Source organism: Schistocerca cancellata, chromosome 3, assembly GCF_023864275.1.
Source record: "Schistocerca cancellata isolate TAMUIC-IGC-003103 chromosome 3, iqSchCanc2.1, whole genome shotgun sequence".
Lineage (NCBI taxonomy): Eukaryota > Metazoa > Arthropoda > Insecta > Orthoptera > Acrididae > Schistocerca > Schistocerca cancellata.
The window spans coordinates 518,663,212-518,688,330 of record NC_064628.1 but is presented as its reverse complement, the minus strand read 5'-3'; the positions used below and the strand labels follow the sequence as shown (position 1 = coordinate 518,688,330).

Here is a 25,119-nt window from a genome sequence, read left to right as displayed (position 1 = left end):
CAATCTGTATATTGAGCAAGGAATAAAGGAAACAAAAGAAAAATTTGGAGTTGGAATTAAAATCCATGGAGAAGAAATAAAAACTTTGAGGTTTGCCGATGACATTGTAATTCTGTCAGAGACAGCAAAGGACTTGGAAGAGCAGTTGAACGGAATGGACAGTGCATTCAAAGGAGGATATAAGATGAACATCAACAATAGCAAAACGACGATAATGGAATGTAGTCGAATTAAGTTGGGTGATGCTGAGGGAATTAGATTATGTAATGAGATACTTAAAGTAGTAAAGGAGTTTTGCTATTTGGGGAGCAAAATAACTGATGATGGTCGAAGTAGAGAGGATATAAAATGTAGACTGGCAATGGCAAGAAAAGCGTTTCTGAAGAAGAAAAATTTTTTAACATCGAGTATTGATTTAAGTGTCACGAAGTCGTTTCTGAAAGTATTTGTATGGAGTGTAGCCATGTATGGAAGTGAAACATGGATGATAAATAGTTTGGACAAGAAGAGAATAGAAGCTTTCGAAATGTGGTGCTACAGAAAAATGCTGAAGATTAGGTGGGTAGATCACATAACTAATGAGGCGGTATTGAATAGAATTGGGGAGAAGAGGAGTTTGTGGCACAACTTGACAAGAAGAAGGGATCGGTTGGTAGGACATGTTCTGAGGCATCAAGGGATCACAAATTTAGCATTGGAGGGCAGCGTGGAGGGTAAAAATCGTAGAGGGAGACCAAGAGATGAATGCACTAAGCAGATTCAGAAGGATGTAGGTTGCAGTAAGTACTGGGAGATGAAGAAGCTTGCACAGGATAGAGTAGCATGGAGAGCTTCATCAAACCAGTCTCAGGACTGAAGACCACAACAACAACAACATATAAACACAATCACTGTCTTTTGGCAAAAGATTCAAGATAGTTTCATAAATCACAGCTTAATGTGAAGTGGGAGCAGGAGAATTGCCCGAGGTGAACCAAAAATTTGTGAACTATGCATGCTTACAGATTTGTGTATTTTCTTAAATTACTGAGCACAGATATTTTGTTATGTTCATAGCAGCAGAAAGCTTTCCTGAAGTAGTGCTCAGGAGCCTACCATGGACCTAAAATGGGAAGAGAGAATGTGACTTATGTTTGTTTTGCACTGAATGAAGAAATAGTCTACATCAAATGACTTTATGTACAGATCTCTAGTAGTCTATATCCATTACATATTTTGGCTTCCTTCAAACTGCTCATGGGCATGTCTGTCTGGCAGGTCAGAGTGCAGCAGAATGACACCCACTTGACATTTATTCGTTATGCCAACTTGACAAAGCAGACCCCCTGATTACAGTTACCAATGGTAGTGTCAGAATGTTGTGTGTTCACATTAAGACATAATGAAGCTAGACTCCACAAACACAATTTTTGCCTCTTCTCATAGGGAAGGCATTCATGTGCCTATAGCATTCAGAAGCATTTGTGATTTCTGGACAATGGATACCAACACAATGGTACGTGTACCACCAGTCCAGCCTGCAGTGAACTGTTAACGCGGACAGGTTCACACATTTCATTGCTCAGACATAGATCTAAGACAGTGAAATCATGTATTTATAATGTTCCATTGATCACATCATGGAGGAGTACCTTCAGGGATGTGGAATGATTCAAGGCATACATTAAAATGAGATAAAGACATAATCGAAACATCTGTACACGATATCCATACATATTATAGAAGTGGATGCACGAATGTATGTTCCACATCTTCTCCTAAACCACTTCTTCTAAATCACTTACTGTCTAGAACAAACCACTGGGGAGGTAAGAACCATCTCTCTGTCAAATGGGTGAGGGGGTGAAAAATTGTAATAGCTCACAATATACAAATAGTGAGGCCTTATTCACATAATATTTGAAAACAAAAGCAGGTAGTGATCTCCAACAAACGTTATACACAATATCAAACCTCTACGAGATGTTTTCTTGCTGATCCCCCCCCCCCCCCCCCCCCCCCCGCACTGCTCACACACACAAAATGATGAACAGAAGATTTTTCTAAAGGCATAACGTGTTAGACAGAGTTTCTTGTTTAGTTTATCCAGGTGTTGACTCCATTTGAATGTATCTGTACTTCAGTCATTATGACCATTTATGTCTGTGGTGAAAGGTTATAATTGCTTGCCCGAAACTGCATAATAGAAATCTTTGTGAGATTATCACTGATAGCTGTGTACCGCTTATAGCCCTAGTCTTATAGAAGCCTTATAGAAGGCTTTGACAAGGTCACATAATATACCAATAGGATAGCACTTCATTTGCTAGGTATTGTATTCCTTTCTGTGTGGAGAACCCTTTATGAAAGATAACAGACGCAGTTAACACGTTCAACTAGCAGTTAAATTAGTTAATATTTTGTCACAGGCCACTTTCTTTAATACTTTTGAGAAGATGGCGTGGATGGATATAGTTCTGTCATTAGATGTGGTTTGCTTATCTTCAGTTTTGTAGATGATTTATTACAAAGGTAGTTTAAGGGCAATCTTATCAAGTTATCACAAGATTTTAATATTCTGCTGAAACACCATTACAGCCAGCAAAGTTACTACTTTTTAAACGGAGTTGTATGGTCCATAGTGGCCATGCGGACAGGATAGACATATTCCTGTATTGTGATTGCACTATGTGGTTCAATACCTGTTCATCAATGCAGTGTGTGGCCACCTTTTGTATCCGCTAGTTCCAAACATTCATCACTGAAATGGCAGCAGGCCCTGCCTGATCCAAAGTGTCACAGTCAGACCACAATATTTTCTGGAGCCCCACATTCCACCCAGTTCAGATTGCCTCATGTACTACGATTTAATATTGCACCATTGGAAAGGGCAGTGGCTTTACTTTGTTTGATAGCTTTTTACTGAAAATGATGTTGGCGTATCTAGTTACATAAAAGGGTGTATCAGTCAGCTAACATATGTGTATACTATCTTCCTACAAGCTTTCTGGTAGGCTGTGCTTCACAGTCTCCAAGCTTTTATATTTAGGACATTTCTTATGGGTATTGCAATATTCCAAATGTTAGTCTATTTCAAAAGCATCAATAAAATTCATAAAGTCATATTCAATGTCAAACATATTTTGTATGTTTAGATGGTGCAAACCCTGTGAAAAACTTACACCACGAATTGAATCAGTTATAGCAGAGAAGAAGGGCAAAATACTGCTTGCTAAAGTGGATGTTGATGAAAACACTGATCTTGCCATGGACTACGAGGTAATACTGCTTTCTCTCTCTTTTTTAAATGCAGGTAGTCATGTTTGAAGCAGAATGCAGTTCTGACCTTTTTCTTTCACTTTTAGGTAGGCAGTATACCATCCCTCATAGCCATTGAAAATGGGAAGGTAAAAGAAAGGCTAGATGGGCTACAAAACACTGAGAAATTAAGAAGTTTTGTTGATAAAATCTGTAAGACAGAAAAGGCTGATGAATGAAAAATTAATGAGAATTATATATTCCACTGCAAGGCTTGAGCTTTCAGAAGAACTTCTAGATAAATCCATGTATAAGTAATTATTAAAAACAAATTAAAAACAAATTATATTATAACCATATAATTATTAAAAAGCATATTCAAAACATGATACCTTTTCTCTACTACTTTAAAGTGTAGCAACACATCACCTACATAGGTAAATAAACAGTAAAATAAATATTTTTTTTACAAAAAAAGGATAATATTAGTTGATAGATTAAAGTCTGAATACAATATTCAAATTAACCTGAATGACTTCTATGACAGTGATATCACAATATGATCCAATTTACCGCGTGATCAAAAAGTCAGTATAAATTTGAAAACTTAATAAACCACGGAATAATGTAGATAGAGGTAAAAATTGACACACGTGCTTGGAATGACATGGGGTTTTACTAGAACCAAAAACAAAACAAAGTTCACAAAATGTCCAACAGATGGTGTTGGACAGCAAAACATCAGTGACTGCACATGAAAATCGTGTATGAAAGGAGCTGTAATGAGAGAGAGAATCAGATGCACCAGCAGTCGCAGCACGTTGATGTTACCTGAAAAGGCACTTTTAGTGAAGCTGTATTCTCAGAATGGGGAATGTGCTAGTTCAGCGTTACAATCCTATCACCATAGGAAGGGGATTTGAACGGGTATAGGTCTGTTGACAAATGCAGCTGTGGCGAGAATGATTTCGAAGTTCGAAGCCATGGGTTGTTTAGACAATAGACCCCGTAGTGGTTGACCGAGCACAAGGCGTAATGCTGCTGAGACAGTTCAGGAAGAAATGGAGACTGCAGCGGGTTTGTCTATGCACGGGGAAGTCAGCGCTGGTGCGGTCGCACGTCGCACCGGCATTCCATACACTACTGTTTGGTTGGCACTTAGGCGTACCCCTCCCATGCTATCCATACAAGATCCATCGACATCATTAACTGTTACCTGGCGATTTAATGAAGTGGAGGGTATTTGCGGTGTGGGCGTTTCAAAAGATGGCGGAAGATTACGATTGGTTGAGTAATGTGTTGTGGACCGACGAAGCTCATTTCATGCTCCGAGGATCTGTCAACGCCCACAACTACAGAATTTGGGCTACCGAAATTCCTAGAACTGTCGTGGAAACTCCATTGCACAACGAGAAAGTCACGGTATGGGTTGGATTTACCACATCTACCGTTATCGGGCCTTTTTTCTTCGAGGAAATGCGCGGTTCTGGTTTTGTAACTGCTACCGTGATGGGTGAGAGGTACGCCGATATGTTACAGAATCGCATCATCCCCAGCCTGGCTGATAAACACCTGCTCGAACATACGGTGTTTGTGCAGGATGGCGCTCCACCCCATATTGCTACTCATGAAAGATCTCTTGTACGCGTCTTTTGGTGATGATCATGTGCTCAGCTGCCACTTTCGTCATGCTTGGCCTCCCAGGTCCTCAGACCTCAGTCCGTGCGATTATTGGGGACATCTCTAGGGATGCTGAAAGACAACATCCGACGCCAATGCCTCACCATAACTCCGAACATGCTTTACAGTGCTGTTCACAACATTATTCCTCGACTACAGCTGTTGTTGGGGAATGATAGTGGACATATTGAGAATGGAAAGAACATCATCTTTGCTTTGTCTTACTTTGTTATGCTAATTATTGCTATTCTGATCATATGAAGCGCCATCTGTCAGACATTTTTTGAACTTTTGTATTTTTTTTGTTCTAATAAAACCCCATGTCATTCCAAGCATGTGTGTCAATTTGCACCTCTCTATCTACATTATTCTATGATTTATTCAGTTTTCAAATTTATACTGATTTTTTGATCACCCGGTATGCTACTTAGTATGGTATGTTGTTTCACCATTTTCACACTTACTATTAGATAAATTTTCGAATGGTTCCAGTTCCTTCCTGAAACTAAAAAAAAAACATAAACGCAGCAGAAATATGTTTATACATAGCCTGACTAAAGAAACTGAGGCACCCAGAAGACATGGTCAGATGTGGTGTAACTTGACACAAGTACACACCATCAACAGGCATGTAAATGATTAGAATTGCAATTCTCTGAGCCAGGTAGAAAGGGCACCAGAGTGCATTAGTGTTGTTTGTGTTTAGTATTGTTACCAGGTCTGTAGGATATATAAAGGACGTGAACAGTATCATATGCTGAATGAGTAATCACCAAATGATCACTGACACGGAGACAAGTGAGGCAGCGTTATCAGCACTTAACAAAGAATTTGAAATGGGCTTCATTGTCGGTCTTCATTTTGCTGATTGGTCAAATTATACAACACTCACATTTGTTGGGTACTCAGATGTGACATGCACACCCATTGCCAAGCTTCCGTTCCATTCGACTACGTCTGACCACCCTAAGGAAGGATCGTTGTGTGTACACCAAGCACATCATACCCCTTCCGATCTGTGCCTGCTAACTGAGAACAAGTACTGGACTCCCTGCAACATTCTTTCCCCATCATTGTCTGGAGACTAACAGCAGTTGGACAAGGGAATTTGCTCAATGTGCAGGCTGCCATTAACATCAAACACAAATGGCTGCACTTGGAGTCATGCTGTGACTGGGAAGAATGGACTTCTGATGAACTGCATCACACTGTGTTCAGTGATGAACCACAGTTCTGCAATACCCTGGATGACCATTGTCAGCAAATATGGCAGCAGCCTGGGCAGAGGTCCCATTCTTCCAAAGTTTTGGAATGGCACAGCAGTGTAACTTCTGGCATCAGTGTATATGGAGACATCAGGTACGACTTGGGTAATGGCTGATAGTGATGACACAACAGTATGACATGGGCATCCTGCACCTTCGTATTAAGTCTCTTGTGACTGATACTACATTTTTCAATGGGACAATCCTCATCCACAGATGGCATGTGTCCCTATGAACTGTCTATATGATGTTGAGGTACTCCTGTGGGCAACAAGATCCCCAGATCTGTCCTCAATTGAGATGAGACCACATGAGACAGAGATCATATATTAGTAGAATTTGAAAAGTGCAACAACAACCTACTTGTCGTCAACATATTCTTCCAGACTGAAACAAATAGAAAATATAAGTCTGCAATCATTATAATTTTTTAAGAATAATGATGTCTAGTTCATTTAATGAATTTTTCATTTATTATAAATAAAACTAAATTAAGTGATCTAGTAGCTGGAAACAGACAGACTTATTTGGAGGAAGTCAGAGATGGAGATTACAAGAGTTTACTTATGGGCAGGGAAAAACAATGTATGTTCAGCCTCTACCTGATAATGCCAATAAAATTATCATGTCTTGCACAGAAAAATATGACTTCAATCAGGATAACAAACATGATGGCTACAGAAATGGACGAAACACCATCAGTCATTTGAAGGGCATGAACAAAAATGTAGACCTGAGCAATGATTATGGATTTATAAACTTCTCTCAGATTCGTAACTATTAAATTTGAACACTCAAACTGGGTACAAATGTAGCAGGCACCACATTACACAGAGAATTACGTCAGGAGAAATTCAGAATTGAGAAAAGAAGTCAGTAAGGAGATTTATTGTGACTAAAGCTTTTCTTAGCTCTGTTTGAGGAAGTTTCCAGATTTTCAAACAAAGAAAATGAAAAAGGAGTATATGTCAATGGGACAGATCTGGATGGCATTAGTTCTCTAATGACATTGTACTGTATGCCTCCAGTGCCAATAAACTCCAGCAACAATTGGAAGTACTTGATAGAGAAAGTTTCAAAGTAGGCTTGAAAATTAATTATAAAACTAAATAATGTCCATTTAACAAATCAAATAGAAAATATTATTTAAATATGAAACAATGGACAATCCAGGATGGAATGTAACAATATTATGAAAAGGAAAGTTGCTACACACCATATAGCAGAGATGGTGAGTCGCAGATAGGCACAACAAAAAGACTGTCACAATATAAGCTTTTAGTCAACACACACATTGTGGCTTCAGCTGTCAGAGGCTGGAGTTGTGTGTGTGTGTGGGGGGGGGGGGGGGGGTCTATTTTTGACAAGAGCCGACAAGGGCCTTGCTGGCCAAAAGCTTATATTGTGACAGTCTTTTTGTTGTGTCTATCTGCGACTCAGCATCTCTGCTACATGGTGAGTAGCAAAATTCCTTTTCATAATATGTTATTCAAATATGAAGTCAGAAAGTATTACCAGTGTGAACTTATGACAGAGAGGTGGATTTTTAATGTGAATACTATGAAAAATTGAGATTGCTCAGCAAGCTTGAGTGATGAATGTTGGGAACTGAGAAAAATAGTGGAAGAGAGAGAGTTATGGAAAGAATGGAAGAGAGAGAGAGAGAGAGAGAGAGAGAGAGAGAGAGAGAAAATACGTGGAAGAAGGGTAGAGAGAGAGAGAGAGAGAGAGAGAGAGAGAGTGTGTGTGTGTGTGTGTGTGTGTGTGTGTGTGTGTTGGCGCTTACGGGCGCTCAACGTCGAGGTCATCAGCGCCTCGACACACATTAAAAAGAACGAATGTGGACAGACCTAATAAAACTGAAGCACACACAAAGGGTAGTGTTGGAAGGAGAGGATTGCTGAAGTTTTCTACAAGTTTAGTGGACCATGATTAAATTATCATACAGCATCTGAATCATTACTGTTGTTGATTTCTTGCTACATGTTCATAAACACTGCTAAGATCTATTTATTCCTCACTGTATGAACGCATCTGTTGACAGTTATGTGGTCTTGGATCTCTCATTGTAGATGACTGACTGATTTGGTAAGAATTCTGTTGATCCTTGCAGCTTAATGTATGTGTGAGTAAAGTGGAAGATTACCCAGTTTTATGTTCCAGTTCATGATACACACAACATCAATATCTAACATAATCCCAGAGATTTGCCAGGCTGGGGTGAAATCCTTGAAAATCTACTTCAAGTTGATGGCCAATTAATGTTTCTTTCACATGAAAACGAACTACTTAGTTGATGCTTAATGTTTACAGTCAGTAGAGCAAAAATATGTGAATATAATTTACTTCAGAACATGCGATACTGTAGAGGTATAGTAATCAAAGTACAGTTTATCAAAAGCATTTAATTAGATCATTTGAGTTTGATTTTCATTTACTTTCAGCTTCTGAACTTTAGAGGAGAGTGGTTAGATGTCGGCGTGAGATTTTGAAGTGAGGTGAATGTCCAGTACTGTTTGGGAACCTTGGAAGGCAAACACACAGTTCTGCAGCACCCAAACAGCAATGGTAGCAAATATTTCAGTTATAAGCATGATTTCTGTGTTCTTTTATTTTTTCGTGTTGACACAAACTGTTAGCGAATCAAAGTGGCTTTTAAAGGAAACAGGATGGCTTCGGCACATGTAGGGCTCCAGAATCGTTCCTCTTTTCAACATGTATTTGTCAGAAGTACAAATGAAGGCTTTTTATTTTGATCAGATTCACCTTCATTGTTTGCAGGTTGTTCTTATTTGTGAGAAACTGTAGACAGGCATTTTGTTTAACTCTGTCTTCATAATCTGCTGAACTAACTGGCCAGAAAAAAAGGAACTGCACTACAGTGCTCTTCAAATTCCGGGTTTCTAATTATCCCTCTAAAGACAAAGTGCTAAGGTGCATGACTGTCATACCTGTCTCTCAGTCATGGCTGCACATGGTGGCTCTGTGCACAAATCTGCACCATTGTGTACACTCTCTTGCCTCGTCCTGCAGTGGTCAATCACACCTAATCCATGTTTGTAAGTTCACCTCTAGCATTTTTGTGATGCAAAGCTTCCAATTATGTCATAAGGTAAACAAGATATACAAAGCATTTATGATATTGCTCCAGCAAATCTGAATCCATTATGATCCATAGCAATAACATTTTACTTCATTTTTGTTGAAGGCAACCTGTTACTAACTTCCTGTACAATTTATTCTTTAGACTGTAGCAGACAAATTTTTAATAATAGGATGATCATGCATTAAATATTTGAAATGAATATTAGCAAGCACAGGGGACATGGACGGGGACTGCAGATAGGTGGTGCTATGTGGGAGTGTGGGTCAGCCAACATAGTTCATACATTTGCGATAAACATTGTGTCCAGGTGGTGCAGCGGTTAATTCAACTGCCTAGTAAGCACGAGATCCTGGGTTCAAGGGCTGGTCCAGCACACATTTTCACTCGTCGTTGCCAATTCTGCATAAAGTCCTGATGCAGATAACATTATTAGTTCCTTCCCTTTCCTTCTCCACCTTCAATTGCATAACACGCCTTTAAACTGAATCTATGTGAACCTGCTCATTGGGGAATAACTTATTATTTGCATCAGAGACTGTCCTTTACGTTCTTCAGTCACCTCACAAACAGTAGTTTGCAAGTTATTAATAGCTTTCTCATTTTAATTGATACCTTTACTAAGAGTCGATATAAAGGGATTTCACTGATACTCATCTGTTAATTTTTGTTCTTCCATAAAACTGGTAATATTTTTATTTAATTGTTTAAAATTTTTATTTGTAACCCACACAGCTGGCTATATTCTCTCAGTGAGAGCTGCCTCAATTTTGTCAAGTGTACTGTTAGTATTTTGAGAAAATTGCTTCATTATTCTCATTGTTACCCTTCCTTATTTCATTCAGCTTACTGTTAGTATCCCTGGCAGATTCTTTTGATTTACTATTAATCCTTGACATTCTTCTTCATTTCATTGTAACTGCATCTATTTTGTAACATCTACCCTTAAAGATTTATATCATTTCCTTCATACTAATGTTCCCTTTTTCATTTCCTACAACTTTAATCCACTTATTACCTGAATATTCTTATCAACACTAGTTTCTGTTAAAGCTACAGTGCTTTGAGTCCTTCGTTGCTCCTCGCACGTTTCTGCAGTTCACATTTTGCCTCCCATTATTTTTGCTATCCTCAAAGAAAATATATATCACAGTAGTTAATTACTAATGTTCAAGCACTCTTGTCCCTAATGTAAACCTCGACTTACTTTCTGTAAGTTCTCGCACATTCCTGATGGCCTGGCTATTTGAAGAATGTGAGGCGTCCACACACTAAACTCGGGACCTCTGCACATGCACCCATAGTGCATCCTTCCACTGCTCCTATGGTGGCTTCAGCTGCTTCCCATGCACTTCCTGGACACAATGCTGCCTCCAGATGCACGACCTTCCTCACCACATCTGAAACTGCTGTCTTCCATCTTCTTCCTTGTGATGATTGTTCATGATATTTCATCACCAAATGCTCGTAATCCTTATTTTACAATAAATTGTGATACTGTTTGTATTCCTCATCTACAGCACAGTTATTCCAAAATTGCATCTCCTATGTTCAACAATTAAAAAAAAAAATTCCCCACAAGGTATGTCACAGTATCTCCTGTCCTCAACACAAGGAATACCATATTGCAAGATCCCCCATGGTACTAAACCTCCATAGATATTTCCCTATCTACCCATGAGTCTGTAGAAAGTGGACTAGGCAACATATACAGTTGACCCTGCAAAATTTAAGTTATCCTTTTCCTGGATCAATTTAGTAAATCAGCTCTTAGAACTCCTCCCTACCTGTTCTGCGTCTTGGTCTTGCTGATGTAGACACTTGAAGCAGGTCTCACAGCACACTGGATTTGTTCAAAAATGCAAACAGCCTACCTGTATTTGTTTGTTACGTGTTCCATAGATCATTTTGCAAATCGTAATGATGTGGAACGAGTCATTTTACATTCAAATCACAAATTACATATCGAAACTTACTTTTTTTTTTTTTTTTTTTTTTTTTTTTAACAAGAAAAAAGATATACGGTTGAGAGTTAGTAATTCCTACCAACACACATTTCAGACTCTCTGGAAAAATGGCATGTGTTAGTGGTGCATTACATATTTCATATAAGATTGGGATTATTACAAGGGAGAACATTTTTAGTACTCTATTGGAAATGCCATCAAAACCAGGTGAGCTTTTATTTTTGAGAGAATGTACAATTTTCTTAATTTCAGAAGGAGAAGTTGGTGATATATTCATATGATTGAATTTAATGAAAGTTACATTTTCAACATCCTACTGTGATTTTGCTCTTGAACTGTTTGTCCCTATGCTTTCTACTATATTTAAGAAATGATTATTGAAAGCATTTGCTACCTACGACTCATCATTTATGGCCCTACCATTCAGTTCCATCATGCTGTTGTCTTGTTCTGTGACTGGTTGTCCTGTCTCTTGTTTCACTATGTTCCATATAGCCTTACACCTCTTATCAGAAGTACTGATTTCTGACATTATATGCATGTTCTTTGATTTTCTAATAACCTTTCTTAGTAATTGTGAGTAGTTTTTGTAGTGTACAACTACTGCAGGACCCCTACTTGTTCTTGTCAAAAGGTACATTTCCCTTTTCCTGTCACAAGATGCTTTAATCCCTGTAGTGAGCCATGGTTTTTTTATGTGGCTTATTATTGTCCTTTCTAATTAGCTTATGTGGAAAGCTATTTTCAAATAATGATATGAATTTATCATGGAACACATTAAATTTTATGTTAGTATTTGCTTCATTATAAGTTACATCCCAGGTCATCTCCTGTAAAGTATTTTTAAAAACATTTGTCCTGGAATCATTAATTATTCTGATTTCTGCTGAGGAGTATCCATAATGTAAGGCGTTATGTTATTTAACCTAACGAACTGTGCATCCTGATCAGAGAGAGCATGTGTTACTGGGCAAACAGTTATTTTCTTACTTTGAGCGCCATCGAAGAAAACATTATCGATTAGATTAGATTAGATTAGTACTTGTTCCATAGATCATGAATATGACACTTCATAATGATGTGGAATGTGTCAGGTTAATAAAAAGTGTCCATAAAAGATATTACATTAGACAAAATATTACATGACACTCAATATTTTTAAATTTTTTGTGGAGGTTGGGAAATTACCCACTTACTACACTCCTGGAAATTGAAATAAGAACACCGTGAATTCATTGTCCCAGGAAGGGGAAACTTTATTGACACATTCCTGGGGTCAGATACATCACATGATCACACTGACAGAACCACAGGCACATAGACACAGGCAACAGAGCATGCACAATGTCGGCACTAGTACAGTGTATATACATCTTTCGCAGCAATGCAGGCTGCTATTCTCCCATGGAGAAGATCGTAGAGATGCTGGATGTAGTCCTGTGGAACGGCTTGCCATGCCATTTCCACCTGGCGCCTCAGTTGGACCAGCGTTCGTGCTGGACGTGCAGACCGCGTGAGACGACGCTTCATCCAGTCCCAAACATGCTCAATGGGGGACAGATCCGGAGATCTTGCTGGCCAGGGTAGTTGACTTACACCTTCTAGAGCACGTTGGGTGGCACGGGATACATGCGGACGTGCATTGTCCTGTTGGAACAGCAAGTTCCCTTGCCAGTCTAGGAATTGTAGAACGATGGGTTCGATGACGGTTTGGATGTACCGTGCACTATTCAGTGTCCCCTCGACGATCACCAGTGGTGTACGGCCAGTGTAGGAGATCGCTCCCCACACCATGATGCCGGGTGTTGGTCCTGTGTGCCTCGGTCGTATGCGGTCCTGATTGTGGCGCTCACCTGCACGGCGCCAAACACGCATACGACCATCATTGGCACCAAGGCAGAAGCGACTCTCATCGCTGAAGACGACACGTCTCCATTCGTCCCTCCATTCACGCCTGTCGCGACACCACTGGAGGCGGGCTGCACGATGTTGGGGCATGAGGGGAAGACGGCCTAACGGTGTGCGGGACCGTAGCCCAGCTTCATGGAGACGCTTGCGAATGGTCCTCGCCGATACCCCAGGAGCAACAGTGTCCCTAATTTGCTGGGAAGTGGCGGTGCGGTCCCCTACGGCACTGCGTAGGATCCTACGGTCGTGGCGTGCATCCGTGCGTCGCTGCGGTCCGGTCCCAGGTCGACGGGCACGTGCACCTTCCACCAACCACTGGCGACAACATCGATGTACTGTGGAGACCTCACACCCCACGTGTTGAGCAATTCGGCGGTACGTCCACCCGGCCTCCCGCATGCCCACTATACGCCCTCGCTCAAAGTCCGTCAACTGCACATACGGTTCACGTCCACGCTGTCGCGGCATGCTGCCAGTGTTAAAGACTGCGATGGAGCTCCGTATGCCACGGCAAACTGGCTGACACTGACGGCGGCGGTGCACAAATGCTGCGCAGCTAGCGCCATTCAACGGCTAACACCGTGGTTCCTGGTGTGTCCGCTGTGCCGTGCGTGTGATCATTGCTTGTACAGCCCTCTCGCAGTGTCCGGAGCAAGTATGGTGGGTCTGACACACCGGTGTCAATGTGTTCTTTTTTCCATTTCCAGGAGTGTATATCCAAAAATTCATCTAATGAGTAGAAGGAATTGCCATTAAGAAATTCTTTTAATTTCCTTTTAAATGTCAGACTTTTGATGCTATTAGGTAAGTGACCAAAGACTTTTGTGGCAGCAAAATTTACCCCCTTCTGAGCCAAAGTTAGGTTTAACCTTGAGTAGTGAAGATCATCCTTTCTCCTAGTGTTGTAGCCATGTACACTGCTATTACTTTTGAATTCGTTCGAATTGTTAATAACAAATTTCATAGGAGAATATATATATTGTGAGGCTACAGTGAAGATTTCTAGCTCTTTAAATAAGTGTCTGCAAGATGATCTTGGATGAGCTCCAGCAATAATTCTGATTACACGCTTTTGTGCAATGAACACTCTTTTACTCAATGATGAGTTACCCCAGAATATGATGCCATGCGAAAGCAGAGAATGAAAATAGGCGTCGTAAGCTAATTTACTCAGATGTATATTGCCAAAATTTGCAATGACCCTAATAGCATAAGTAACTGAACTCAAACGTTTCAACAGATCCTCAGTGTGTGTTTTACAGTTCAACCCCTCATCAATGCATTCACCTAGAAATTTTGAATATTCTACCTTAGCTACCGATTTCTGATCGAAGTCTATATTTATTAATGGGGTCATTCCATTTACTGTGTGGAACTGTATATACTCGATTAGTATCTTACTGTCTTTAGTCACCCGTGTTGGTAAAATTAATTACCGAGACCAAATTTTAGGATCTAAATAAGGTTTCCAGATAATTTTTCCTATCAGAACCATTTAGAAAATATACACTGAAGTGACCACAGACTGTTAACTGTTTGCTGCTGTATGACAGGTAGCACAGTAAGGAATCCAGATTCCTCACATGTGGCTGAAAATGGAAATGCATGCATCTAATTTATCTCACATTTGTTATTAATAAACACCATAAAGTAACTAACAATGACACAGTTTGGCACATATAACTTCAAAAAATATCGAAAATCGAGACCAGTGGTGACTGTGAACAGATCTAGAGTGTGTCCTAATGCTGACTGAAGAGATTGAGGTGCAACAAAAATCTTTAGCACACCTCACATAATTTCAGAAGGATTCATACGTTGTTGGTAGAACAAAAATTGTAATTTGTTTGCTGATATAAATAGTTTACTGCACAGTAGCACTGTTGCAGCAAAGTTTTAATTACACTTAGGCCCCCCAGCATTTAATGCGCCAAAAGTGAACTCTAATTATAATTATTTGATAAAAAATGTCTTATTTTGTCACCTAAATGTTGATGGGTCATCATCATTCAGAATCGCTGAATCGGATCAACTCTCATGGGTTGTACATAGCTCCTTGCACCACTGCCATATTTACACCACATGGAGAGGCGAGTCTTGCTGCCTTTGTTCCGAACATGGGAACAGTTTCTTAACAACTACTATAGCATTTCTATGAGGGACACTCCAAAAGAAAGGCACACTACTTTTTTTTTAAATCCATCTTTTATTCTACAAGTTTGAAAGTTTTAGTGTGTAGATACATCCTTTAGGAACAATATTTTCATTTCTCCATGTAATTTCCATCCCTCTCAACTGCCTTACGCCATCTTGGAACCAGCGCCTATATACCTGCATGGTAAAATTCTGGACCAACCTGTTGGAGCCATTGTTTGGCAGTGTGCACAAGGGAGTCATCTTCAAACCTTGTTCCACGAAGAGAGTCTTTCAGTTTCCCAAATAGATGATAGTCATATGGAGCCAGGTCAGGACAGTAAGGCAGGTGTTTCAGTGTGGTCCATGTGAGTTTTGTGACCGCTTCCATGGTTTTTTTACCGACATGTGGCCGTGCATTGTCGTGCAACAGTGAAACCGTCTGCTTTTGCCAATGTGGTCAAACACGACTCAGTCGAGCTTGAAGTTTCTTTAGTGTCGTCACATATGCATCAAGAATTTATGGTGGTTCCACTTGGTATGATGTCCACAAGCACCACAGTCAACACTCCTAACTGCAGATGCATCAGTTTCTCAGAGCCATTGTTGGTAAATGTTGTCACATAATTACACAAGGGGCTGACAAGGGTACCCTCTCTTCGGTTTATGTGGATACTGTGAAGCGGGAGATTTGAAAGTGATCCGATAATCGAACTTATTTTATATCCATACAGTACATTTTCGTACCTGAGTTCCTTGCCAAAAGTTTATCTGCTAAGCCCCCTTCTCTGACACACAAAACTAATCACACAAGTTGTTTGTGAGAAACAGTTTCTAATGTTCTTGTTGCCCTAAAAGGACACAAATATCACATTAGACTGTGAAATAATGCCACCAAACATTTATCACACAGAGTACTATCAATTAAATGCTGCTCTAATAATGAGCTTGTTTCCCTTCCTAGACAATCTTGTCCTATTACAAACAAGCATACAACCCTGCCCCCCCCCCCCCCCCCCCCACGCCAAATCTTGTTACACAAGTGCAAAAACAATGTTAACATCTTAAGCTGTATAATGTAATGAATATATTCTAAGGACCAAAGAGGCAATGTGATGGACTATTTTTCTGAAGATATAACAATGTAACAAATTTGATTACTCTATCACACCAGCAGTCTTTGCAGCAACTGAAAATGTAATTTTGGCAGCAGAAATAAAAATCTGTCAGTACATAGAGAACATTAGATATAACCTCTTACTGCAAATAATACACTGTTATTAACAACAGAGGAGGAAGAAGAAAAAACAGGAATACTCAGAAGGGATCCTCAATTAACACGACACATTTTCAAAATGGGTAGCTAGGACATCAAGATTTCTTTTGCAGTTTCTGTAACTGAGCACATGTAGTATAACATCAGCATTTAATAAATCATCTCTAAGATACGAAAATAAAGCTTCCTAAAGACCAACACCATCAGTGACATTAGTATTCTGACTGTATTATAAAACACTGCTGATTATTCTTCATATAAAAATAATTTATTATAGTTTATGATACAATTTACATATCAGAAGTGTCACAGTTACACATTAATGTAAAATAAATTAACTGGGATACATTGTTCACGTTACAAATTTTAAAAAAAATAGATACAGAAGAAAAAGGACATTTTTCATCCAACATTAAGTGTACATACATGGTATTTACACATTTCGACTATTATCATTCTTCTTGCAATGACTGAAGAATCTGTCTGCTACGTTCATAGGAAGTATGGGTCACACCTGCCAATTGTGGGTTTTGTGCTACTATTTCATTTTCAGTCAATCCTTGCTCTTCAAGTTCTGTTCTTTTTTCCATTGCGGAAATTATTTCTGATGCTTTTTCTTCAACTAATCTTCTTGCACTCCCTTTTATAGGGACAATATACTGAAGGAATATTTTGAATTTCTTGTCTGGAATCTGTAAGAATAACAGCTGTGAGATTACATGGGACAATCAAAAACATAAAAGCCAACAAGCTAACATAATACTTAAAAGAAAATTACAAGCAACATATAAAAAAGGAATGAAATAACAGAAAGTAACAATGTGCATGAATTTCTGTAGTGATTCACCATAGCTATTTCATGATACAGTCTCAACATTGAAGACCTTGGGTTCTTTTGTATTTCTCACATTAGAATCAACAAGACGAGATGGAGAAGAGTTTCCTTGTCTACTGGTGATACCAAGAGTTAGGAAAAGGTAGGTAATTTTAGTGATAAAAATTATGTTGTTTGGCAATGTAAGTACTTCAACACACAGAGCCAAGCACTTATATACATGGTCTAGTTGCCCACTGTTAATCAGAAAATTTCAGACTTGACTGAAGGAGACAAGTGCTATCTGCCACTTATGGTTCTGTTTTGTGCAATAAAAGACGTTATTGGAAAAGAGCTCATCCGTGCAACCAATCCAGCCACACTACAAAAGGTCCAACTAACTTTTAGAGCTAACAGGGTAATATACAGTGAAACAACACAGAATTCGGTCACTTGTATCTACTGCTAATAAGAGCTTCCTTCTGCGATGATGGCAGCAGAAGCTTCAGTGACAGGTGTTTGTTACTGCCTTTGCTCTGGTACTCTTACTAGTAGTGAGGATGAAGCCACCCCCTTTTGTTCTCCATTTCCCACTTGCAAGTTGTAAACAAGGCTGGTTGCTATTCAACAGTATTTACATGTTCACATGAATTCCTGAAACTTCAAGAAACTTCCAGAAGCATCGAGAAGTGTTCAGAACATGAAAGTCCTAGGTGTCCTGACCATAGACAATATACACACACTATCCTCATCCAGCTGTAAGTAGTTTACATTTATGTGCCTGGCACCTTCTCCACCACAAGGTGACAGAGAGTGAAATTGTATTTTTGTCTGCTTGGCCGACACTACATGCTAGCAAATTTTGTGAGCAATTAGGAATAGCCTTCATTAGGCATGACTATCAATAATTACACTCATTACAGTTTATTAAGTACTACCTTAAGTAGTATTCGTTGTCTCTTTATTATTCACTAAGCTACCCAGCATTCATTGCATTTTATGCTAGTTAGAGGGAGATAATCATTTAAATCTTAGGACTAAGTCTGATCAATAGTAGCACTGAGAAAAACTGAAAATGAACCATACAGTTTAACAAGTGTAAGATTACAATAAGCAAAAATTACTTAACAAATTAAATTGGCCGCACAAAGAAGAGCAAAATATTTCTTAACATATCATGAAAGCAGGCAATGTCTGCCTTACTCCACTGGAAAAAAAAGAAATAAAAAGAAGAGAGAATTAAAATTACAACAATAAAACTACTCTCATGATTACAAGAGGAATTATAAATATGTCAGCCATGGTAGCTGTCACAGGTTGATGACACAGATATTTACTGGGCATGGTCCTTTACAGACCAGATATGGCTGTGTCCATCTGCACTTGAGCCAGTCAAGAAAACTAGTTATATGAGACCTAAAACTTAAAGTGAAATCTAAAACAGGGGTACTTGATTTTTATACATACACTAAGCACTACCTGCGAAGTTAGTCACGCTCAATGCCAGAAACAAAAAGCCTTGGAGAAACTCAACATTGCAACCTGGACATGTAGTGTTATCAAGATTAAATTCAGTATGTGTGTCCATTAATGAACATAATGAAAATAGTGGCATGGTGGAGTTTAAGTAGGTTGAGGGCTAAGGAAATTTCATCGATTGTTATCCCAATTTCATATTAAAAAGTTCAAATTTGATTTTTGAAATCATACAGCACATAGATAATGCGATTCTACATCTGAAGAATTATAAATCCCTTGGTATAGATGGTATATCTGCTGCATTCATAGTGTAAAAGAATATGTGGAAACTGGAGAGTGGCCGGATGAGTGGTCAAAGTCTCTCTTCATCTCCTTACACAAGAAAGAGTCTATCAGGAACTGCTCCAACTACCGAACTATTGCCCTCATATCTCTCGCAAGTAAAATTTTGCTCTACATCCTGAACCAACATTTGAAGCTGTACATTCAGCCTCACATATCCACAGAACAAACAGGTTCTGTTGAAATGAATGGAACTCGTGAACAGATCCTCAACGTAAGACAAATAATAGAAAAATTGCAAGAGTTCTGTGTTCCTGTTTTCATCTGCTTCCTTGACTGTGTTGTCTGAGAAAAGTTGTGGCAGGTGCTTGCAGAGTTTGGTGTCCCCATCACTTGATAACACTGATCAGAAGTCTGTACAATAATCACTTCGCAGTTGTAAAGACAAGTGCTAGCACGTCTGATTCCTTCAGGGTATCAAATGGTGTGAGGCAGGGTTGTGTACTACCTCCACAGCTGTACATCACCTACGCAGAACATGGCATTACAAAAGCTCTTGATGGTTGGATCAAAAGCATCTCAATTGGTGGGAGAACTGTCAACAGCCTCCGTTTTGCTGATGACACTGTGCTTTTAGCCAACAGCGAAGATGAACTTGCTGAGCTATTAACAAGAATAAAGAACATTAGTCTAGCATATCGATTAGACATCAACCTCAGCAAGTCCAAACTCACGATAATTGATTGAGAAGAACAGATCCAGCTCACACGTTGATTAAAGGAACTGGAAGTCGCGCATTCTTTCATCTATCTTGGGTCAACCATCTGCAGCATGGGAAGCTTTGAAGATGAGAGAAGAAGACAGATCACGCTACGGCAAGTGGCTATGAAGAAGCTCATCAAAATCTGGCCAGAGCAGAGAAATAACAAATAGCACAAAGATCTGGCTAGTTGAAACACTAGTGTTTTCTGTCTTCTTTTATGGTTGCGAAACATGGACACTCAAGGCCAGAGACAAACAGTGTATTGGTGTGTTTGAGCTATGGTGCTGGCTTAGGATGCTACACATAAAATGGACCAAAAAAAGAACAAATGTGTCCAGTTTTGAACAACTCAATATCTCCAGACACCTTTCTTTTCAAGATACCAAAAAAATTCTCCAGTTCTTTGGCAATACTGTGAGAAGAGATGGAGAAAATCTAGATAAAATAGTAAGGAAAGATCAAGGGCACTAGGCCAAGAGGAAGAGCAGCGAGCAGATGGATAGATCAAATCAAGAAGATCTCCAGTCTGCCTCTTCAGCAGGCACTAAGAGAAGCTGGCAACTGTCCAGGATGGAGATGCTTGGTTCACGGGGTCACAACGCTCAGCGATGAGCATGACGACTTATGATAATAGCACACTGTTCTAGCTACAGCATCATAATTTACTAATACAGCAACCATTACTACTGGGACTTATTACACAGATACTAATACTATACCCTTGCTAGAATCACTTTTCATAATGTTTAGATCACAGATCCTCAGAACACAGTCAAGTAGTACTTTTTGTCGCTACACTCATTTTCTCTTTACTCTTACTGGATTGTATAGATTCTTTGGTTTCTCTGTACACTTTGTACCAAATGAGCCATACTATACTAACATGACAAAAGTCACAGGTTAGCAATATGCAGATGGCAGTAGTATCACAACACAAGGTATAAAAGGGCAGTGCACTGGCAAAGTTGTCATTTGTATTTAGGTGATTCATGTGGAAAAGTTTCTGATGTGATTATGTCTGCACGATGGGAATTAACAGACGCTGAACATGGAATGGTAGTGGGACCTAGACGCATGGGACATTCCATTTCAGAAATCATTAGGGAATTCGATATTCTGACATCCACAGCGTCAAGAGTGTGCCGAGAATGCCAAATTTCAGGCATTACCTCTCACCAGGAGCAACACAGTGGTCAATGCCTTCACTTAGTGACTGAGAGCAGTAGTGTTTGTTTAGAGTTGTCAGTGGTAACGGATAAGCAACACTGCATGAAATAACTGCAGAAATCAATGTGGGACATACAACGAATCTATCCATTAGGACAGTGTGGTGAAATCCGGCATTAATGAACTATGGCAGCATATGACTGATAAAAGTGCATTTGCCACCACAACACCACCTGCAATGCTTCTCCTGAGCTAATGATCATACTGGTTGGACCTTGGACAACTGGAAAACCCTGGCCTTGTCAGATGAGTCCTGATTTCAGTTAGTCCTGTGCCAAATTGTTTCAAAAGAATGGAAAACTGGTAGAAACCACACTCGGGGAAGATAGGTTTTGGTTCTGCAGATATGCAGATACATGGGAGGCAATACTGATACAACAACTTATTTTAGAACACCGTATAATGTAGCAGACCAAAAAAACAATATAATGAAGTTATCGACACCAGGAGTGATGCCCATTCTGATACACAGGTCGTGTATAGAATACTGTTGTTGTTGTTGTTGTTGTTGTGGTCTTCAGTCCTGAGACTGGTTTGATGCAGCTCTCCATGCTACTCTATCCTGTGCAAGCTTCTTCATCTCCCAGTACCTAATGCACCCTACATCCTTCTGAATCTGCTCAGTGTATTCATCTCTTGGTCTCCCTCTACGATTTTTACCCTCCGCGCTGCCCTCCAATACTAAATTGGTGATCCCTTGATGCCTCAGAACATGTCCTACCAACCGATCCCTTCTTCTGGTCAAGTTGTGCCACGAACTTCTCTTCTCCCCAATCCTATTCAATACTTCCTCATTAGTTATGTGATCTACCCATCTAATCTTCAGCATTCTTCTGTAGCACCACATTTCGAAAGCTTCTATTCTCTTCTTGTCTAAACTATTTATCGTCCATGTTTCACTTCCATACATGCCTACATTCCATACAAATACTTTCAGAAATGACTTCCTGACACTCAAATCTATACTCGATGTTAACAAATTTCTCTTCTTCAGAAACGCTTTCCTTGCCATTGCCAGTCTACATTTTATATCCTCTCTACTTCGACCATCATCAGTTATTTTGCTCCCCAAATAGCAAAACTCCTTTACTACTTTAAGTGTCTCATTTCCTAATCTAATTCCCTCAGCATCACCCGACTTAATTCGACTACATTCCATTATCCTCGTTTTGCTTTTGTTGATGTTCATCTTATATCCTCCTTTCAAGACACTGTCCATTCCATTCAACTGCTCTTCCAAGTCCTTTGCTGTCTCTGACAGAATTACAATGTCATCGGCGAACCTGAAAGTGTTTATTTCTTCTCCACGGATTTTAATACCTACTCCTAGCTTTTCTTTTGTTTCCTTTACTGCTTGCTCAATATACAGATTGAATAACATCAGGGAGAGGTTACAACCCTGCCTCACTCCCTTCCCAACCACTGCTTTCCTTTCATGCCCCTCGACTTTTATAACTGCCATCTGGTTTCTGTACAAATTGTAAATAGCCTTTCCTTCCCTGTATTTTACCCCTGCCACCTTTAGAATTTGAAAGAGAGTATTCCAGTCAACATTGTCAAAAGCTTTCTCTAAGTCTACAAATGCTAGAAACGTAGGTTTGCCTTTCCTTAATCTTTCTTCTAAGATAAGTCGTAAGGTCAGTATTGCCTCACGTGTTCCAGTGTTTCTACGGAATCCAAAGTGATCTTCCCCAAGGTCGGCTTCTACTAGTTTTTCCATTCGTCTGTAAAGAATTCGTGTTAGTATTTTGCAGCTGTGGCTTATTAAACTGATTGTTCGGTAATTTTCACATCTGACAACACCTGCTTTCTTTGGGATTGGAATTATTATATTCTTCTTGAAGTCTGCGGGTATTTCACGTGTCTCATACATCTTGCTCACCAGATGGTAGAGTTTTGACAGGACTGGCTCTCCCAAGGCCGTCAGTAGTTCCAATGGAATGTTGTCTACTCCGGGGGCCTTGTTCCGACTTAGGTCTTTCAGTGCTCTGTCAAACTCTTCACGCAGTATCATATCTCCCATTTCATCTTCATCTACATCATCTCCCATTTCCATAATATTGTCCTCAAGTACATCGCCCTTGTATAGACCCTCTATATACTCCTTCCACCTTTCTGCTTTCCCTTCTGTGCTTAGAACTGGGTTTCCATCTGAGCTCTTGATGTTCATACAAGTGGTTCTCGTATCTGCAAAGGTCTCTTTAATTTTCCTGTAGGCAGTATCTATCTTACCCCTAGTGAGATAAGCCTCTACATCCTTACATTTGTCCTCTAGCCATCCATGCTTAGCCATTTTGCACTTCCTGTCGATCTCATTTTTGAGACGTTTGTATTCCTTTTTGCCTGCTTCATTTACTGCATTTTTATATTTTCTCCTTTCATCAATTAAATTCAATATTTCTTCTGTTACCCAAAGATTTCTACTAGCCCTCGTCTTTTTACCTACTTGATCCTCTGCTGCCTTCACTACTTCATCCCTCAAAGCTACCCATTCTTCTTCTACTGTATTTCTTTCCCCCATTCCTGTCAATTGTTCCCTTATGCTCTCCCTGAAACTCTGTACAACCTCTGGTTCTTTCAGTTTATCCAGGTCCCATCTCCTTAAATTCCCACCTTTTTGCAGTTTCTTCAGTTTTAATCTACAGAATGTATAGAATACATATTTCATAAATTACTGTTAATACGACAATTCTTCATTGCACTAGAACATAAGTTTATAATTACTTTACGCTTAGATAGGCTTGCTTCCTTTCAAATTATCATTATTTTATGTAAACCTACTTTAATAGAAATTTCCATGTCATCGGTTTGACGTCAGTTCCTGAAATTGCTTTCCCAAAGTATTTACTTTCAAAAACTCACATGTATAATGTTCGTTAATAAATAAAGATTCTGAGTAAATGCCAACAATGTGTGTGTCAGCCAGAATCAAGTGTTCATCATTTCATGAATTAGAGAGCTATAAATTTTGTTCCTTCATGCAAAATGATTCCAATAGAAATGTAAAGGAGCAAGGCAATATCAACAACAACCACCTCTGTAATAATGGAGAAGATCTAAGTTCAGCAGCCTTCTACTATGAATAGTTTCAATATTTTGTAATAAAATGCTTCAAAAATCAATTATTAAATTTTGTATGTCACTTCTATTTTTCATCAATGTACTTAAATATTTTGTTGCTGAATGTTACAATAACATTAGTTGATTTAGAGAAAGTTTTAACAATTCTGAATGGAGTACTTTCTTTGAAATTATGAAAATAGTAGGGACAAAATAGGTTGGTTGGTTTTGGGGAAGGAGACCAGACAGCGAGGTCATCGGTCTCATCGGATTAGGGAAGGATGGGGAAGGAAGTCAGCCGTGCCCTTTGAAAGGAACCATCCCGGCATTTGCAGGGACAAAATACAGGGAGTGATAAGTTGTTTGCAACCTTTACAGTAACCGGATTTCAGTTATAAGGGTTGACAGATATAAAAGGGAAGCTGTTGTTAAAAAGGGAGTAAAGCAAGTTTGTAGGCTTGCCCCCAATGTTATTCAATCTGCATGTTGAGCAAGCTATGGACAAAACCGAGGAGAAATTTGCAAACACAAAGTCCAGGAAACGAAATTGAGGTTTGCTGATAACATTACATGGCAAAGTGCTTGGGACAGCAGCTGAACAGAATTGACAGTGACTTGAAGAGGGGTTATAAGATGAACATTGGCAATAGTAAAACAAGGGCAAGGGAATACAGTGAATTTAAATCAAGCATTGCTGAGGGAAATAGTTCAGGAAATAAGACACCAAAAGTAAATGAGTTTTCTCATCTGGGCACAAAATAAGTGACAATGACCGAAGTAGATAAGATATGAAATGCAGAGTGGCAACAGCGTGAAAACCATTTCAGGGAAAGAGAAATCTATTGACATTAAATATAAATTTGAATATTAAGACATCTTTTCTGAAGATATATGTTTAGCATATACTTTTGCAGAGGAGGAAATC

General features: G+C 39.3%; 2 protein-coding genes across 2 annotated transcripts in view; one reads left to right on the top strand and one right to left on the bottom strand.

Moving 5' to 3' along the window:
- The window catches only part of LOC126175326 (thioredoxin, mitochondrial-like), a 33,423-nt gene extending 29,919 nt beyond the window's left edge, over positions 1-3,504 (top strand). The window contains exons 3-4 of the mRNA XM_049922042.1: positions 3,135-3,258; positions 3,345-3,504. Coding sequence (XP_049777999.1) covers positions 3,135-3,258; positions 3,345-3,476 — 256 coding nt within the window. The 3' untranslated portion in view covers positions 3,477-3,504. The remainder of the gene's footprint in view (positions 1-3,134; positions 3,259-3,344) is intronic.
- Positions 3,505-16,842: 13,338 nt separating this feature from the next.
- Positions 16,843-25,119, bottom strand: part of LOC126176769 (uncharacterized protein C7orf50) — a 47,556-nt gene continuing 39,279 nt past the window's right edge. The window contains exon 3 of the mRNA XM_049923939.1: positions 16,843-17,261. Within this exon, the coding sequence (XP_049779896.1) occupies positions 17,022-17,261 (240 nt within the window). The 3' untranslated portion in view covers positions 16,843-17,021. The remainder of the gene's footprint in view (positions 17,262-25,119) is intronic.